The sequence below is a fragment of the Urtica dioica genome, chromosome 7, assembly GCF_054948205.1.
Source record: "Urtica dioica subsp. dioica isolate 48M chromosome 7, U.dioica_male_clone48M_v1_H2, whole genome shotgun sequence".
NCBI classification, from domain to species: domain Eukaryota; kingdom Viridiplantae; phylum Streptophyta; class Magnoliopsida; order Rosales; family Urticaceae; genus Urtica; species Urtica dioica.
The window spans coordinates 27844043-27863979 of record NC_142762.1 but is presented as its reverse complement, the minus strand read 5'-3'; the positions used below and the strand labels follow the sequence as shown (position 1 = coordinate 27863979).

The 19937-nt window shown below is 36.3% G+C and overlaps 1 protein-coding gene across 1 annotated transcript; it reads left to right on the top strand.

Moving 5' to 3' along the window:
- Positions 1-986: 986 nt before the first annotated feature.
- On the top strand, positions 987-1334 carry LOC149390643 (uncharacterized). The gene has a single exon (XM_089619820.1). It carries the CDS (start codon positions 987-989, stop codon positions 1332-1334), a length of 348 nt encoding a protein of 115 aa, XP_089475946.1.
- The last annotated feature ends 18603 nt before the right edge of the window (positions 1335-19937 follow it).

The following is a 19937-nucleotide window of genomic DNA, read 5'->3' as shown; positions in this document are numbered from 1 at the left end:
TGCTTGCTCGTGCTTGTTTATTTAATTGCTTATGCCATGCTTGCTAGCTATAACTTAGAAATTGTTTGTCGTGGGTTGTGCTTATCATGGGATTTCATTTATTAAATTAAATTATCTAATTGGATTATGATATTTTTAATAAATGAGTTGAATGGATCGGAGAGCTTTGTCACCAAGCTGATAAGAGGCTAAGCTTCAGGGTTATTAAAAGACGATGTCTTCCTTCCTCGCTGGAAGCTTTTCCGTGAAGGAATACTATTAGGATATTCAAGACTAGAATGTCACGAATTCCTAATCACTAAGCTATATCGAAACTTAACTGTTTTGAAGGGTAGCTTAGTAACACTCGAGTTTTTAATATGATTTAGTTAATTCGAGTGGATCACCTAGATTAATGTTAATGCTAGGAGAAAATCAAAATACTGAAAGTATATTGAGTCACATGCCTCCAACATTGGCACAACACCGTGAGGATGAAAGATCTCTGCTTGATTGGTGGTTTGTTTAAAACATGGTGATCTGTTCATAAGGACATGCTTTTCTGATTCCAATACCAAGGTTGTGTCTCTGACGATAGGCGAGAGGGTTAAATCCGGCGTGTACTGGCTAAATCGGTGTGTTTGGGCTAGACGTTTTCCGCGAAATGTTGGGTCGACTCATGCATGAATCCAACCGGTGGTTTCTCATGTGGTCAAAGATTCCTAATTATTGGTAGTTAGTGAACATAGTTATGAAGTGTACATGAACCATGATTGTTCACTAATCTGAGATGGTTCTCATTTTCACTAGGTGCACTCCGTTACGCCACCATAGTGGGACAGACTGTGGCTATTGGTGGATTACTGTGGAATATAAAAACTGGGGTTCTTTTATTTAATATTTTATCTCGTGCTTGGTTGCATTATGTTTTTATTTTCCTAACTATTATTGATAGCTTGTTTCTTTTCATATTGCTGATATATATGTACTTTTATGTTTTAGTAGTCATGTCAAACCCTATTATGGCCCTGCTGTCGAAAGATGTCCTGACTGATGAAAAGTTCCCGAAATGGAAGTCTAACCTGTATATTGTGCTAGTGAGTGAAAGCATTCGCTTTATCCTCACTGAAAAGAAACCTGCCTTTCCGCATTTTACTGCTTCCCGAGTTCAAAGGGAAGAGTATGATAGGTGGAACATGGCTAACAACAAAGCCATGGCCTACATGCTCGTGAGCATATCTGATGCGTTGCGAACAAAGTTGGAAGGAAAGGAGACTGTTGTGGAGATTATTGACTCGCTGCAAGAAATGTTTGGGATGCAGAGCGAGCAAGCCCACATTGAACTCACCCGTTAGTGCACTAGCACTAGGATGATTGCGGGGACTCCTGTGAAGGATCATGTCATGAAAATGACTAACTACTTCAGAAAAGCTGAAATTCATGGGGCTATGATGGATGAGGTCACTCAGGTAGGAATTATCCTGAGTTCCCTTACGAATGACTTCATACAGTTCACGTCAAACTATATTATGAATAAGGTGACGTATGGACTGCCTCAGCTGTTGAAAAAACTTTCGAGTCTATCACTCGACAAGGAAAGAACAAAGGGTCGACTCTGTATGTTGACAAAAGTTCTTTGCCGAAATCCAAAAATGTCGGATTCAAGCCCGAATTGTAGAGAAACCCATGCTCCAGTTGAAGATCCAAAAATTTCTCGCTAGTTTTATTAATTTAATTTTTTGGATTTATTTTTGAACATGGGATGTGTCACTTATAATCCGAGGTTTTCTGGAATGTAGTCTTTTAAGACTATTCCAGATAAGATGGATATTTTCTTTCTTTATGTTTTATTACATTATTTATGAACAAATGTCGTGTCATTAAATATTTCTCTACTCGTTTTTATATGAATGCCTTAAATTACTTTATGATATTGATATATGCATGAATGCTTAAGCCTTAAATTTGAATATAGAAAATGAAAGACACATGTTTCTATTCATTAACTATATAGTTGCACAATAATATATCATCCAAGTTAATAATCTCTGTTAGAATTTTAATTAACTTTCATTGCTTTATTAAAATTGCTATAATAATTTTTTTATATATATATAATAAGAACTATTTAGAACTTTGGTAGTGTCTAAATAATTATCTCATATCGACAAATGATTTGTGCGATTAAGAGATAATAAGGTAACACAACTTTATAGTTAGTGTTGATGACACATTGACTGAGTGGGAGGATCTTTTAAGAGAACCTAGACACTCAGGTTCAATAACTTAGTGGGAGCTTCCTTGAATGGAAAACGATAACAATAATTAATTCAGTGGGAGCATCTTGGTTGGATCCTAGTCACTGAAATCATAGTATTGAGTGGGAGCATCATTTAAAGGATTCTAACTACAATTATTCAAGGCATTAAATGGGAGCATTTTTATAAGAATCTCGTCATTGTTGAACAATGCAATGATAGCAATGTTCTTCACAGGACTGTAACCATCATTTATGATGGAATTCTTTAAAATGGATTAGTATTAGTATCATGACAGTAATATAAATGGAAGTGTAATTAATTATTTACTTGCCATAAATAATCAATTATTAAATGGGAGCATCTTTAATTGAATCCTCCCGCTATTGTACGAAATTAAAGATAGATTAATCCTTTCTATGATTAAATACATCATTTATGATGGGATTCTTAATTGAATCTAATAAGCTATTAAATCGAACAATAAAAGGAAGTATGATTGACTTGCCATTAAGATGAAAGCATCTATGGATCCTTGTCGTTATCATCAACCATGTCTTTCATTAAATGAAAGATTCGATCTTTAGTAATAAAAATCAAACTAACTTGTCTTAAGTCATAAAACCCGGTTTTAGTAGATCAGCCTGTCAAACAATTAGCTTGAAGGAATAGAGAGATCTATAAATTGAACAATGAATGTGTTCAAGCTTTGTAGAAGCTGTTTGGTACTTAAGGGATTGAACCCTTAAGAAGAGACATTGGCAACGATGTTGCTCTTCTCTCTGATACCACGAATCAGTTCATTTGGGATCTTATATAAAATAAGATGAACTGTCCTTTGAGGAGCATGTTCCATTGATTTGTTGACATTGGATCAAAGTAGTTATATCTACTAAACCTTTTTTGAAACAACAAAAGGTAGATCCTTAAAAATGAACAACTAATCGTGATGATTCATGGATTTTTTGTGATCGATATTCTTTGAATGATCGATAAGTGTTATTCCTATACACGTGTCATTAAGATAGTTATTACCGTTGAATGACACAAGTAAATTGACTGAGCTAACACTCCAGAAGTTGGTTTACGTTCGGAAGAATCTTTCGCTGAGGAAGCAACTGTGCTTAGGGTATATATGTAACGAGAAATGTATAACGGAACAAATTGACATATCTCGATACAGGTTGAACCTGGAGGATCATGATCACGTACTGACTAAATCAGTGGACACTCGACACGATGAGTAAATATAATTCTAGTATTATGGGAGACTTCAGTCTTGGCTTAGACTGTGGAGTACTGACCGACATTAGAAAAAAACGATACGTAAAAGAGAAATGATTGTTTCGTCTTTTGATCGAGTTTGTTAAGCTCCAAATACTAGGTCCATAGTCCCCGATTCAGCTTCGATAAAAGGCGGATAAGAACATTCATATAATAATGGTTTCATTGTTATAGTTTCACTTGCTGTATTTGTGATTGACAGCATTAATTCTGAAAAACGGGTATTTGCGGAATTAAATAACTATTTATAGTAGAATTGTTTATTTATTGTTGGATCAAGTAAATAATCAATTAATAAGTTATTTATTTATTGTTGGATCAAGTAAATAAATAATTTTGGAGTTTTGGGCTGGCCCTTGCGCTGAAGAAAAAATTCGCCACCTCTCTAACAGGAGGTGGACGATTTTTCGATACTGCTTTTATACTATTTTATTCTCTTTATTTGTTCTAAAATAAAAGAGAGAAAATATAGGAAATTAGTTATCGTCCTATATTCTCTCCTTATATTTAGGAGAATATTTAATAAAATATTTGGGAGAAATATTTTCCTATGTTCTTTCAACAAATAAAATATTTTATATTATCATATAAAATAAAATCCTATATACTAATCTAATGGATGAGAGAAAAAGTAGGATTCATGAGATGAGATCCAAGGGCTGATATTAAATCCACTAGTGTGAACACAATAAAATGAAATAATATATTCTAGAATATTCTAGAATATCTCCTTTGAACTGCTATAAATATGGGGTTCATGAGAAGCAAAAACAATCAGTTTTTTTTCCTAATTTTGCTACAGAAAGAATCGGCCAACCCTCCACTCTTGGTGTAGCCGATCCTCTTTCTTCCTCTTCCCCTCAGAATTGCGTCAATTCCATTCTTAGAAATAAGAGAGAAAGATCTTAAACACCTCGTTTCAAATCTAAGTGAGATCAAGAATCGTTGCCTACTCATTAGTCTTATCTTCCTCGAAGATTACGTTTCGGAAGACTACGGTGTCATCAACACGACGAGAAGGAATCCGAGAGTTTCAGAGTCATCCCGAAGGTCTGATAGTGATGAGTCTTTTATAGACTGAAGACGGATTGTGAAATCTTGAAGGTTCGGTTCGTGATCCCAAATTTGTAAGTCTTCTGAACTTGTCATTAAATTTATCGTTGCTTGACATATTGCATTTGCTCTCATTAAATAACGTAAATCTAGATCTTGTTTAATTAATAACCATGTTTTAATAGTTTATGATAGCGTAATTAATATTTTCCGCATTTAAATGATTGTTTGAGGTGCAATAATCACCAGCATTGGGAATATTGCTTACTAAATATAATAAAATAAACATTAATGATTATTGAATTTAATAAGAAGTTTAATTTATTAGCATCATTGATTAAGTTGTTTTCTAATTACAATCAATAACAACTATCATCCTTAGTCTCCATATTAAACTTAATTGCATGTTGGGCTTCTAAGTTCGGGCGGTAAACTAGAACTTGGTCGATGAATGATACATGCCTGGATAGCTGTATCTAAATGTTGGAATCGATCTAGGGTTTAAGAAAATAATTAACGCTTCGGTAAGCGGCGGAATTTTAAAAATTTTCTATTACAAGTAAAACTAGTTTTTACTAACCTAGACAAAAGAGCAAGTACACGTAATTAAAAACTATTATGAGCTAAGAAGTTTACTAACCTTTCTTGAAGCTTGATCTTTGAGAAGCTCTTAGAAAGTTGCAACGCTCGTCTCCCCTCGCAGCACGTCCCTCTTTCTTTCCTCGGCACCTCGAGCAACCACGAAAGTTTCTATCACTAAATCATTCGAGAGAAAAGGAATTAGTGAGTGGGCACTTTTAAACACTACGACTTAAGAACGAGTCTTGAAGTCGCAGAGCTAAACACTAGGTCGAATGAGGACCTAGGTGCCAAAACAAAAATCGAAAATAAACTAGAGAGAGAGAGAGGAGTTCGGCCACAATGTCTAGAGAGAGAGTCTCTCAATCTCTAACTTGTGTGGAATGAATAAAATGAAGGGAATGAGGGTCCTATTTATAGGAGAGGGGTTGGCCTTGGAAAGAAGTAGTTTCCTCTTATTTTCCAAGCCTTTATGAGTAATCTTTTATTACCCATTCCTATCAACATAGGCGCCCACCTCATTCAATCCACAAGGGATTAGTTTCCTCTTTTGTTTCCCTTCTTGGTTGCCTTGGCCGATTCTCCTTGTTTCCTCATAGAGGAAATTTGTTTCCTCTTTTTCTTTTGGCAAGTATCTTGATACATTTATGCACAAAATATTCTCTCTACCTATGGGTATGTTGGGCGCCCAAACTCATTCTAGAAGGAGCTTCTAGAAGCTTCTTCATTTGTTCATGACAACATGAGAAAATCCCATTAAGAATTTTCAATAAAATTCTTATGAAATGAAATTAATCCACAAGGCCCAATAAGACTAGTATTGGCCGAGTGATGCATGTCATCAAATGACCTTGTCAAAAAAATTTATTGACATTCATTTCATCATATGTCTCAAAAGACAAAAATACCCTTTTGACAATTTTCGTTCTTGTTTTGACTTAGCTTCCAGTTTAACTATTCCTACTCGATGTGATTCGTGACAGTGACCTCATGGACCCAAATGAACAAAGCTGGAGCTAAACACTTGGACTCAAAAGTTCACAAACCTTTTCCAAGTTTAGCTTAATGCCAACTGACTCCACTAAAGAGTTGACACTGAAAATCTCTCGGTTCAATTGAATTTATTTTCTACTCAAGAATTCAACCTAATTATGATGAGCGGATCCACTGAATATTATCTATGTTTACCCTTCATGAATGTCATCAGCTAGTCGGGATTTACTAAATTACCATTTTACCCTTCTAGCTGTTATTTCCTCAACTCCTTTGTCGCTTGTGAATAAGTTAGAAACAATGTATTGACGAGGAGCTAACAAGTCACATTGTTTCATCCAAAAGAGTCAGGACTCAATTTGGACACTGGCCAGTTCATTTATTCACACTCCAAGGAACAAAGCATGAGGTGACATACATTGCATTTCAGCAATCTTGTACATGAATTCCATATCTATGAGAACTTCACAAAGTTACTCATGACATTCTCACAACTTAGTACTTCACCAATAGGCCCTGTTCGGAATCACATAGTGAGTCCGAACTCTGACTTTCTCAAATGAGAATACGTAAGCTGTGAAATGGCATGTCTCATTTCAGGATTAAGGTAAGCATGATGCAATTCATACATAGTGACTTCGAGACATAAGAGGTTAAATGGTTTGTTCTTATCTTGTCTCTAGAAGGACACTGGTCAATTCAGTACCTTCGGAAGATACCTAGAAGAACTATAGAGTCTCCAACTCTCAATGCCCCATAACCAGACATCATAGATTCTCCTAACAATCATACTGAGGTCAATAGTCCTTTGACCCTTAGATTGCGAATATATCGTTTTAAGCAAACTACGAAGAGTTTGTTCATGCAAATGTACATTTGTCTCTTCGTAAGTTGTTTAGTTTGTTAATGGACTAAAAGACTAAGGTTTTATCATAAAGCTTCAGACAAGGAAGATTGAATGAACATTTAAACTTTATTAATAAATAAGCAGTTACAAGCAAGAGTCTTCGTAAGACTATATGACATCAAATGTACATAAATACACACTACAACTCTTCTTGTGGGCACCATTGACAACAAACTCCCACTTGACTAAAAGAAGACGTGTGTAGTCGTTCATGCCTAATCCCTCTCGATGTTGGTCGAAGATATTGTTTGCTAGGGCCTTGGTGAATGGATCTGTCAGAGATCTACTTCACCTTCACGTCTCCGCGCTGCGCGATCTCTCGAATCAAATGGTATTTCCTCTCAATATGCTTAGAGCGCTTATGGCTTCTAGGTTCCTTTGAGTTAGCGACAGCCCCACTATTATCACAATAAAGGGTCATGGGCTCGTCGACGCTTAAGGAATTTTCTAAGCCATACAGCCTCTTTGGATGCTTCACAAGCAGCCACATATTCTGCTTCCATTGTGGAGTCAGCAATGCAAGATTGCTTAATACTCCTCCACACAACAGCTCCACCATTAAGGATGAACACGATCCCGAAGTGGATTTCTTGGAATCCTTATCCGCTTGAAAATCGGAGTCGGTATATCCCGTCATAGTCAGGTCAGTACCTAAGTATGTAAGCATCAAGTTCCTAGTTCTTCGAAGATACTTAAGAACATGCTTAACAGCAATCCAGTGCTCGGGTCCAGGGTTAGATTGGAAACGACTAACTACGCCAACGGCTAAATAGATGTTAGGTCTAGTGCAAAGCATAGCATACATGAGGCTTCCTACGGCAGAGGCGTAAGGAATTTTCCTCATGTCTTCAATCTCTTGTGCAGTCTTGGGAGACTGGTCCTTAGAGAGTGAAACTCCATGCCTAAAGGGTGTTTGGCCCTTCTTGGACTCTTGCATCGAGAAGCGATCCATTACCTTATCAATATAAGATGATTGAGAGAGCGACAGGGTCCGGTTTTTCCTATCTCGAAAGATTTGGATCCCTAGAATGTACGCGGCTTCTCCTAGATCCTTCATGTCGAATTGCTTTACTAGCCAGATCTTAACCTCAGATAACTTACCCACGTCATTACCAATGAGTAGTACATCATCGACATATAGCACCAGAAACACAACTTTGCCTTCGTGTATTAACTTGTAACCACAAGGCTCAACTATTGGCTGTTCAAAGCCGAAGCTCTTTACAGTTTCATCGAATCTAATATTCCATGACCTAGATGCTTGCTTTAGTCCATAAATGGACTTAAGTAACTCACAAACCTTGGTCTCTTGACCTTCTTCCACGAAACCGTCTGGTTGAGCCATGTAAATGCGCTCGTCAAGATTGCCATTCAGGAAGGCTGTCTTGACATCCATTTGCCAGATCTCATAGTCGAGAGTTGCAGCTATGGATAGGAGTATGCGGATGGATTTAAGCATCGCGACTGGCGAGAAGGTTTCTTCATAGTCAATCCCTTCTTGTTGGGTATAACCCTTCGCCACAAGTCGTGCTTTGAATGTCTCGACATTCCCATCAGGACCCATTTTCTTCTTGTATATCCACTTACACCCTACGGGTTTAATCCCTTCAGGAAGGTCTACAAGTTTCCAGACTTTGTTGACATACATCAAGTGCATCTCAACTTTCATGGCGTCAAGCCAAAGGTTTGATTCAGAACAAGCCATCGCTTGGCTATAGGAAACAGGATCATCCATGTCAGAGACGGTTACGAGAGAGTCTCCATAAGACATGTACCTGTCAGGCTTTTGAGTAGCCCTCCCACTACGTCGAAGTACTACTTGACGAGATTCTGATGAGTTTGGTTGTGTTTCAGTTGGGGTAAGAACAGTTCTTACAGATGAGGTAGAAGCTTCCTCACCCAACTTTTCTTCAAGCACAATTTTGCTTCTAGGTTTTGCATCCTTCATAAAGTCCTCCTCAAGGAAACGAGCATTCGTGTTAATGAAAGTCTTATCGTCCTTGGGACTATAGAAGATGAAACCCTTGGTTTCCTTTGGATATCACACAAATAAGCATAATTCTGACCTACTAGCCAACTTGCTAGTCTTTTTCCTTAGCACGTGTGCAGGGCAACCCCAAATTCTGATGCGGCCAAGATTCACTTTACGGCCAGTCCATCGTTCATAGGGAGTACCAGGAACCGTTTTAGATGGAACTTGGTTCAGAATGTAAGCGGATGTTTTGAGGGCATATCCCCAAAAGGAAAGAGGGAGTGATGAGTAACTCATCATTGATCTAACCATCTCCATAAGAGTTCGGTTTCTTCTCTCTGAAACTCCGTTTTGTTGAGGTGTGCCAGGTGCGGTAAGCTGAGAAGCGATACCTTCTTCTTTAAGAAAGTCATCGAACTCTCCAGACATATACTCACCACCTCGATCAGATCGAAGGGTTTTGATCGCTTTGCCAGTTTGCTTTTCCACTAAAGCCCTAAAGACCTTAAATACGTTAAAGGTCTCGGATTTGTGTTTGAGAAAATAGACAAACCCACATCGTGAGTAATCATCGGTGAAAGTAATGAAGTATTCGTATCCTCCACGTGCCTGTTGGTTGAGCGAACCACATACATCAGAATGTACTAGTTCCAGTAACTCAGTGGCTCTTTGACCCTTATCGGAGAAAGGTCGCTTAGTCATTTTTCCTTCTATGCAGGATTCACAAGTAGGTAGTGAACCTATTGTAGAGGCTTAGAGTGGACCGTCCCTCACAAGTCTCTTAATCCTATCTAGACTGATATGACCAAGTCTCAAGTGCCAGAGGTATGTTGATTTTGTTAGATCGGAGGATTCAGAAAGTTTGATCCTCTTTGGCTCCCTAATTAGATCATTATCTATTTTGGTGTCTAAAAGAGAAGGTTGAGTGGGATAGATGTAAAAAGAGCATTCTTCATACATGCATCAGTGACAAAAGAATTATCAGGAAACGAAATACGAATTCCATTCTTAATGAACTTTAAACAATAATCTTGCTCAAGAAGAAGAGCAACGGATATTAAGTTCTTCCCAAAGGTAGGAACAAAATAAACATTATTCAAGTTTAAAGTGCGGTCTTCAAAAGACAGCGTTACGGATCCCACAGCCTTCGCGGACACCAGGCTCCCATCACCCCATTTGAAACAGAACTCGCCTTCCTCTAAGCTTTTGGTTTTCTTGAAACCATTCAAGGAACAACAAATATGGTTAGTAGCAGCGGAGTCAAGAATCCACGTTGATACATTATCAGCTACTAAGAATGCTTCAGTAACTAGTACAATACTATGTTCCTTTGCTTTGAGAGGACAGTTTGTTTTATCGGCCTTGTGAGGTCTCTTCTTAGTTCCAGAGGCGGAGGCTTTTTGCTCAATAGCATGTGCCTCTCCTTGATTCCTCTTTCTCTTATTAAGACCTACAGCAGTGTGAAGTTCCTTCATAAGCTTGGTAACAGTGTACTCTAGCTTGTTAATGGAGTAGTTCATCTTGGAGGTATCAAGAGATGCAGGGAGAGTTTCTAAGATCACATCTATGACATTCTTCCCATCAATCTCAGATCCTAGGATTTCCTTTTTACTAAGATGACTAATGATCATATCATAAAGTCTCCAACAGGAGTCCTAGCCTTCATGCGACAGTTCATAAATGTCGGACTGCTTTTTGCCTTGCTTGACGCATTTGCCCTCCAAACATCTCATGGAGATTGGTGAGCATGTCGACGGCAGTCTCGATGTCACGATGTTGTTGTTGCAACACATTGTTCATTGATACTAAGATATAGCACCTCACAATCTCATCGGAGCAGAGCCAGGCCGTCAAGGCGTCTTTGTCCTCTTGAGTTGAATCATTATTCGTCAGAGGAGGACACGGGGTGGTGAGTACCCATTTGTGCTTGGTAAGGATTATGTCGAGGTTATGTTTCGAATCTACGTAGTTTTCGTTTTCGAGTTTGTTCGAGGAAAGGATGAACGAGGGATGTTTGCGAGACATGTTGCTTATTTAAGTTGAAACAAGTTTATGATTAGTCTTTGGTTTAGGATTTAAGTTTGTTTAAGACTTTATAAAATCCAAAGGTGTTATAAACCAAACGATAATTTACTCCTTCGAGGGAAGGCCGCAAAAAATCTCCATTTATAAGTAAATGACACATCATTAATGCTTAGCCAAGATGTCAATACACCGAATTTTGACTAGCCACCTTGTAAATTGGTTTGATCACTCACATCCTTTCACAGGGCCTCGAGGGAGGATTACTAGGGATTGAGTCTAAGTGTGTAACCAACCACTTAGTCCAAAAGATTGACTTTGAAAAACAATCCGTCGAGGGGAGGTCTTGTCTCATTGTCTCACTTTCGGATTTAGCTCATTGAGCAATGATCAGTGCAAAGCGCCCTTGAGTACTCTCATTTAAGATAGGGCCACGAGGGTAACTCTTAGTCTGGCGACACTTGCACTTTTCATTAGTGTTGGAGATCGTGGGTTACAAACAACAAGTATAACCCTCCCACTTAGTTTTTGGAGTTGGTTCATCGACTCTTATAAGTTCGGAAACAGATTTCCTAGTTAGAGAGCGACAGAGCGGACAACTAGAAGAGAATCCTAGATTGACATGTTCAGAGCAGTATTAGTGCATAAAGGCACAAGGTACATACTCGATCTTTTCCTATTTTCTATTTCGGGAAAGTGCGTGAGGGAAGTGTGAACTTCAACTCACTCGAACACTTGAAAGTTTGAGATTACACATCTTTTTATTTTTCGGCTTGTCTACAAAGAGACCTCCCACTCAAATTTTCAAGAGCATATAGATTTTGAACATATGTGATATAGATATAGTTTTGAAAACATTTTGAAAACTTATTTGATTTGGATGACAAAATATTTTCAAGTTTGAAAGTGAAAACGGTTTTTCAAAATTCAAACTAGTTTTGTAAAAACTCAATTTCAATTAAACTTTAAAAAATCAAAACATTTTAATCTTACACATCATGTTTATAATCATATGAAAAATATTTTTGCTCAAGAAAAATTTCTAATTAGAGTTCTATAACTCATGGTAGTGGGGTTTGAAAATCCGGATTTCTAAAAAACTGGAATTTCAGTACAGCCGCGCACCTCGGAGTAAAATCGCCATATCTGGTGGCTCCGATGTCCTTTTGAGCCGAAAATGGTGGTATTAGACAGAGAACAGACAGAGCTTTAATTTGATTCAAGAATCATTAAATTTCGATTTCTGAGCAGAGAGTTATGCCACTTTTAATGCGGGTTTACTCCAGCTCGAAGAAAAAGAAATAATTAAAGCTTGGTCCTTTTTAGGTGCGAAAAAGAATCGAGTGTAACGGAACGTTTTATGAAGGTTGTTAAAGCTTTTATTTGTGTTTTATTAGCAAGGTAATAACAAGGCATAAAAGAAATAACAACAAGCATAAAACGATTCAAGTAAAAAAAAGAAACTAGTAAGACAAGAAAACTAGTCACAAAATTTTACTCGAAATTTCTCAAACCTTTAAAACACGTTTTTCAATATAAAAAATAAAAAACTTTTAGAACTGATTCTAATGTGTTTTAACAACATCCCAAACTCATAGAAAATCAACATGATTTTTAATTTAAAGGCAAGAGCAATAAATTAAAAAAAATCTAAGATAACAATTCTAACTTGTCACAAAATTAGTAAACTTTCGAAAACGATTTTCAAGCTCATAATTTTAAAAACATGTACATGCTAATCTTTGACCATAGCTCTGATACCATTTGTTGGAATCGATCTAGGGTTTAAGAAAATAATTAACGCTTCGATAAGCGGCGGAATTTTAAAAATTTTCTTTTACAAGTAAAACCAGTTTTTACTAACCTAGACAAAAGAGCAAGTACACGTAATTAAAAACTATTATGAGCTAAGAAGTTTACTAACCTTTCTTGAAGCTTGATCTTTGAGAAGCTCTTAGAAAGTTGCAACGCTCGTCTCCCCTCGCAGCACGTCCCTCTTTCTTTCCTCGGCACCTCGAGCAACCACGAAAGTTTCTATCACTAAATCACTCGAGAGAAAAGGAATTAGTGAGTGGGCACTTTTAAACACTACGACTTAAGAACGAGTCTTGAAGTCGCAGAGCTAAACACTAGGTCGAATGAGGACCTAGGTTCCAAAACAAAAATCGAAAATAAACTAGAGAGAGAGAGAGAGGAGTTCGGCCACAATGTCTAGAGAGAAAGTCTCTCAATCTCTAACTTGTGTGAAATGAATAAAATGAAGGGAATGAGGGTCCTATTTATAGGAGAGGGGTTGGCCTTGGAAAGAAGTAGTTTCCTCTTATTTTCCAAGCCTTTATGAGTAATCTTTTATTACCCATTCCTATCAACATAGGCGCCCACCTCATTCAATCCACAAGGGATTAGTTTCCTCTTTTGTTTCCCTTCTTGGTTGCCTTGGCCGATTCTCCTTGTTTCCTCATAGAGGAAATTTGTTTCCTCTTTTTCTTTTGGCAAGTATCTTGATACATTTATGCACAAAATATTCTCTCTACCTATGGGTATGTTGGTCGCCCAAACTCATTCTAGAAGGAGCTTCTAGAAGCTTCTTCATTTGTTCATGACAACATGAGAAAAGCCCATTAAGAATTTTCAATAAAATTCTTATGAAATGAAATTAATCCACAAAGCCCAATAAGACTAGTATTGGCCGAGTGATGCATGTCATCAAATGACCTTGTCAAAAAAATTTATTGACATTCATTTCATCATATGTCTCAAAAGAGAAAAATACTCTTTTGACAATTTTCGTTCTTGTTTTGACTTAGCTTCCAGTTTAACTATTCCTACTCGATGTGATTCATGACAGTGACCTCATGGACCCAAATGAACAAAGCTTGAGCTAAACACTTGGACTCAAAAGTTCACAAACCTTTTCCAAGTTTAGCTTAATGCCAACTGACTCCACTAAAGAGTTGACACTGAAAATCTCTCGGTTCAAATGAATTTATTTTCTACTCAAGAATTCAACCTAATTATGATGAGCGGATCCACTGAATATTATCTATGTTTACCCTTCATGAATGTCATCAGCTAGTCGGGATTTACTAAATTACCATTTTACCCTTCTAGCTGTTATTTCCTCAACTCCTTTGTCGCTTGTGAATAAGTTAGAAACAATGTATTGACGAGGAGCTAACAAGTCACATTGTTTCATCCAAAAGAGTCAGGACTCAATTTGGACACTGGCCAGTTCATTTATTCACACTCCAAGGAACAAAGCATGAGGTGACATACATTGCATTTCAGCAATCTTGTACATGAATTCCATATCTATGAGAACTTCACAAAGTTACTCATGACATTCTCACAACTTAGTACTTCACCAATAGGCCCTGTTCGGAATCACATAGTGAGTCCGAACTCTGACTTTCTCAAATGAGAATACGTAAGCTGTGAAATGGCATGTCTCATTTCAGGATTAAGGTAAGCATGATGCAATTCATACATAGTGACTTCGAGACATAAGAGGTTAACTGGTTTGTTCTTATCTTGTCTCTAGAAGTACACTGGTCAATTCAGTACCTTCGGAAGATACCTAGAAGAACTATAGAGTCTCCAACTCTCAATGCCCCATAACCAGACATCATAGATTCTCCTAACAATCATACTGAGGTCAATAGTCCTTTGACCCTTAGATTGCGAATATATCGTTTTAAGCAAACTACAAAGAGTTTGTTCATGCAAATCTACATTTGTCTCGTCGTAAGTTGTTTAGTTTGTTTATGGACTAAAAGACTAAGGTTTTATCATAAAGCTTCAGACAAGGAAGATTGAATGAACGTTTCAACTTTATTAATAAATAAGCAGTTACAAGCAAGAGTCTTCGTAAGACTATATGACATCAAATGTACATAAATACACACTACAACTCTTCTTGTGGGCACCATTGACAACACTAAAATCATTTATGTGGAATGTAAGTGAATGTTGATCACTTGGTGGGAGCATTCTATATTTTTGGTAAGTGTACGATCTGAAAAGACTTTGATTGTTGGTGTGTCGTTTAATTACCGTTATGACACACAACCAAGGTCGCTAAGATGGTCATAGTGAGACTTAGTCTAAATCCTGAAGTGGTCATGGACTTATGGTCTGTATTACCGGGTTCTTTGACTCATTCGTTAATGGCTACTTGAAGATGTTAGAACACTTATGTCTTGGGAATTTGGGATATGATCTGAGCAAAAAGTGATTCACAAATACGAAATCCAGCCTTCTTGAAAGAAGGCCAATGTTCACTTACCTAAGGGTTGATTCCATAATCGATTGGTTGTGCACACTTTCGTAGTAAGTACGTGCAAAAGAATCTTTCGCCGGGGAAGTAATGATGCTTAAGGCTCTCATATGTATCAAGAAAGGTATAACAGAATAATTGACATTTTCTCGATACGAGTTGAACCTGGAGGGTTAAGCTCATGAACTGAATATATCAATGGACACTCTTACGATAAGTAAAATATAATTCTAGTAATAAGAATAGTGCAGTCTTGACTCATTTTGTGGAGTGTCACCAAGATTGACAAATTGATTAAATAAGAGAAATGATTTTTTCGTCTATTTAATCAGATGTTTAGGAGCTTCTATTACTAGATCCATAGTCCCTGAGTCGGCTCTGATAAAAATGCGAAAGCTGTGAGCTTATAAATGGAGAGAAAATTCAAGAAATGACCATAAGTACTCTCAAGTAATAATAAGATTTATTCTCACAGATGTAATTTGTCTTAGCAGCATTCATTCGAAAATTTGTCTATTTGTCAAATTAAATATTTATTGTGTAATTAATTATTTATTGTTGGAAAAAGTATTTAATTAATTGAATTTTAAGTTGGGTCTCATGAACACTGTAAAATTCAAAAATTCCTAAGCCCAGTACACATATGTTGGCTACCTACTATAGGATTTAAATACTCAATATTCTCTGTTTGATTAGTTGCTAGATTTATAGAAAAGAAATCAAGTGACTAAATAAATAAGAGAGAAAATGATAATGGTTGAGATATTCTCTCTCCATCAAATAAGAAAATAAGATATTGTCATTTATTCTCTCTCATAATTAATTTCTTAATATCTATGAGAGAATAATGATTGAGATATTCTCTCTCCATTAAATAAGGAAATAAGATATTGTCATTTATTCTCTCTTATGGATAATTTCCTAATATTTAGGAGAATAATAATGGTTGAGATATTCTCTCCATTAAATAAGGAAATAAGATATTGTCCTTATTATTCTTAAATATCTAGATTCCTTAAATATAGGAGAAAAATAAGGATATATAATATCCTAGATTCAGATATGATGGATGAGAGAAAAAGTAGGATATGTAATCAAGATCCAATGATTCATGCTTAATTACAAAATAGGAAACAATATAGGAGAATTAGGAAACCCTAATGGCTTCCTAAAATATCTCCATCTTACCAATATAAATAGGAGTCATGGAGAACACAAAATAAACACACGTGTGATATATGAAAAACTGTTAGGAAATCTTGCCCACGAGAGATAATAAATAAATGATTACTAAATAGAATAATAGTTTACTTTATTAGCATAATATGATTAGTGGGTTGAGGTCTGAATATTAGAATCAATAACAACTATCATCCATAACCTCCATATTAAACTGAGTCACGTGATGGGCACATGGGTTCGGGTGGTGTTGTTAAACATGGTTGATGACTGATACATGCATGGACAACTGTATGTAAAGTCATATATGCGGAACAATAGTGAAGGTTGATCACGACGTGCGAGCATTCTACACTTGTGGTAAGTGTACGACCCGGACAGACTTGGTTGTACATGTGTCGTTCAAGTACCGTTACGACACAGTAATCGGGGTCGCTATGACGGTCACAGTGAGACTTGATCTAATAGTCTATTATCATGCTAATCACAGCTTATGTCGTAGGAGTTTTGGAGCATGATTCGAGTGGGAAGTAGTTGACAGATACGGAATCCAACCTTCCTGAAATAAGGTCAATGTTCACTCACCGAAGGGTTGATTCCAGAACCAATAGATTGCCGGCACTTCCGAAGTATGTACGTTCGGAAGAATCTTTCACTGGGGAAGCAACAATGCTTAGGGTATATATGTATCAAGAAAGGTATAACGAATTAATTGACCTTTCTCGATACGGGTTGAACCTGGGGGATCTTGATCACGTACTGACTAGATCAGTGGACACTCGTCACGATGAATAAATATAATTCTAGTATAAAGGAGAGTTTAGTCTTGGCGTACCTAGGTGGAGTCTGACAAAGATTAGACAAATCGATGTGAAAAAGAGAAAAGACTTTTTCATCTTTTGATCGGATTTGTTAAGCTTCTATTACTAGGTCCATAGTCCCCGATTCGGATTCGATAAGACGAATAAAGAACCTCTAATCATAATGTGTATGATTATTATAATCTCACAAGCTGTAATTGTGATTGACAACATCAATTCTGAAATATGCGTGTTTGCATAATAAAATAATTATTTATGGTAGTATTAATTATTTACTGTTTGATCAAGTAAATAATTGATCAATTACTTATTTGTTCATTGTTAGATCAAGTAAATAAATAATTAATTGGGCTTTGAGCAATTGGGCCTTGCACAAAATGAGGATGTCGAATTTTAGGGTTATGGGCACAAGGATTTGCGCCAAACCCACATGGCCGTGTGCCTTAAATTTCATTCCTCATATATTGGTAGTTACCAATATTTTTTCTTTAGTTGTTTAAATAACGGAGAGAATAATATTTAAAAGAAAATAAGATATTGTCATTTATTCTTTCTCATGAATATTAGGAGAGAATAATATTTAAAAGGAAATAAGATATTGTCATTTATTCTCTCTCATGAATATTAGGAGAGAATAATATTTAAAAGGAAATAAGATATTGTCATTTATTCTCTCTCATGAATATTAGGAGAGAATAATATTTAAAAGGAAATAAGATATTTCATTTATTCTCTCATTAATAAATATTCTATATTTAAACAGAAAATAAAATCTCATAGATATTTATCTGATGGCTAAGAGAGAAAGTAGGATTCATGAGATGAGATCCAACGGCCAAACTTAGATTTACTTGTGTGAACACAATAAAATGAAATAATATATTTTTGGAAACTACAAAGAATATATCATTTGCACTACTATAAATAGGGTGTTCACGAGAAGAGAAAAACACACATTTTGTGCTTTAGAATTTTCGACCAAAGAGCTCTCTCTCTCTCTCTCTCCTCTCTCTCTCTCTCTCTCTCTCTCTCTACCCCTTGGAATTGCTCTATTTCGTTCTTAGAAAACAAGAGTGAGATCTTGAAACAACATTTGTTTCTTGATCGTGTGAGATTAAAGAGTGTGGTCCCACGCCGTATTTCTTTATTCGTCCGGAGATTACGTTTCGGAAGACTACGGTGTCATCAAGAGTAGTATGAGGATCTGAAAGCTTGAAGAAGGAGATCAAGACGTTCAAAGACGATGATATGAAATGTTGAAGAAGGAGATCAAGGCGTTTGAAGACGGATTGTGAAAGCTAGAAGTTTCTGTTCGTGAGCCCAATCTGTAAGTTCTCTATGAGCCTTGTTCTTTGTTCTTATTGGTTTCTTGACATGATTTAATGCATTCATTATTTAATTAATAAAGTAAATCTAGATCTTGTTAGATAACCATTCATTTAATTAGCTCTTGTTAGTGTAAATTAATTTATTCCGCAACTTATATGGTTATGAAGGTGAGCACATAATTACAACAAGCGGTATCAGTGCGATTATTTGTGTATGTTATCACTCGTTCGTCACCAACAAGTGGTATTGGAGCGATTGTTCGTGTTTGATACCGCTCGTGTTTCTTCAACAGTTGAGATGCTAGTGAAATTGTGAGTAAAAGTTTTCCCATTTATTTGATTGCTAAATTCGGCTTTATAAGCCTTTTCAAAGGTTATGAAGGTCGTTCGGAGGTTAAAAAATAACCATGCACTTAATATGTAACTATTCTTGAATGTGGGGACAACAGACGACAAGATGAAGGTTGAAGAAATTGAGACCCAACATCTTAGAGGCCGTGCTTGACGTGGTCGGGGTAGGCAAGTGCTGCAAGGGGCGTGTGGTTCACAGAGGACACTTGTGAGGTGGATACCTTCCATCTAAGGGGCCTCATGTCCTAGGCTGGGTGGGCGCCTCATGTCTGAGGTGAATAATTAAGAAAATAATTCAAGCTAAGACAACACATATCTATCATATTGGGACAACTATGCATAATTTAGATTATATTTTTAATATTTGAATCGTTAATTATAATTTTAATCGACGGTAATCATTGAGTTACTTTAAATAATTTCCTCTTTAAATAGTAATAAAACATTGTCCTCTTACTCATTTCGACGACGTCAAAAAACTTGATGGACATTCCACTTTCCTAAAAATTTGAGCCTTGTAAAAATCTATAAAGAAACGATTATAGACATGGATTGTTTAAAAAAAAATTATAGACATAGAAAAAAAAATATGAAGATACATAGTTTTTAATTTAAAAACAATTAGTTATTTTTTTCATCTTTTTTCTCCCTGAACATTTAACTTTTAGAGCATCTTTAATGGTTTAGCTAAATGTATTAGCTCATTTGTCACATCGATTTTTCTAGAGCTAAATAGTTAAGCAACTAGCTCTATAGAGCTAATTTACTGAGCCAAATCAATAGCCAATATGTAAAACAATGGTTAAGCAACTAGCTAAGCATTTTTAATATTTACAAGCAAATCCCTAAATTTTTTAAGTCATAAACCATTAAAGATGTCAACGAAATTGTACTTCATTTCTGTTAAGTTGACATGAAATTAGAAAATTTGGTAA

Bases quoted from the DNA above. Each gene is read 5' to 3' on its own strand.
- LOC149390643 (XM_089619820.1), top strand. From the start codon at position 987: ATGTCAAACCCTATTATGGCCCTGCTGTCGAAAGATGTCCTGACTGAT.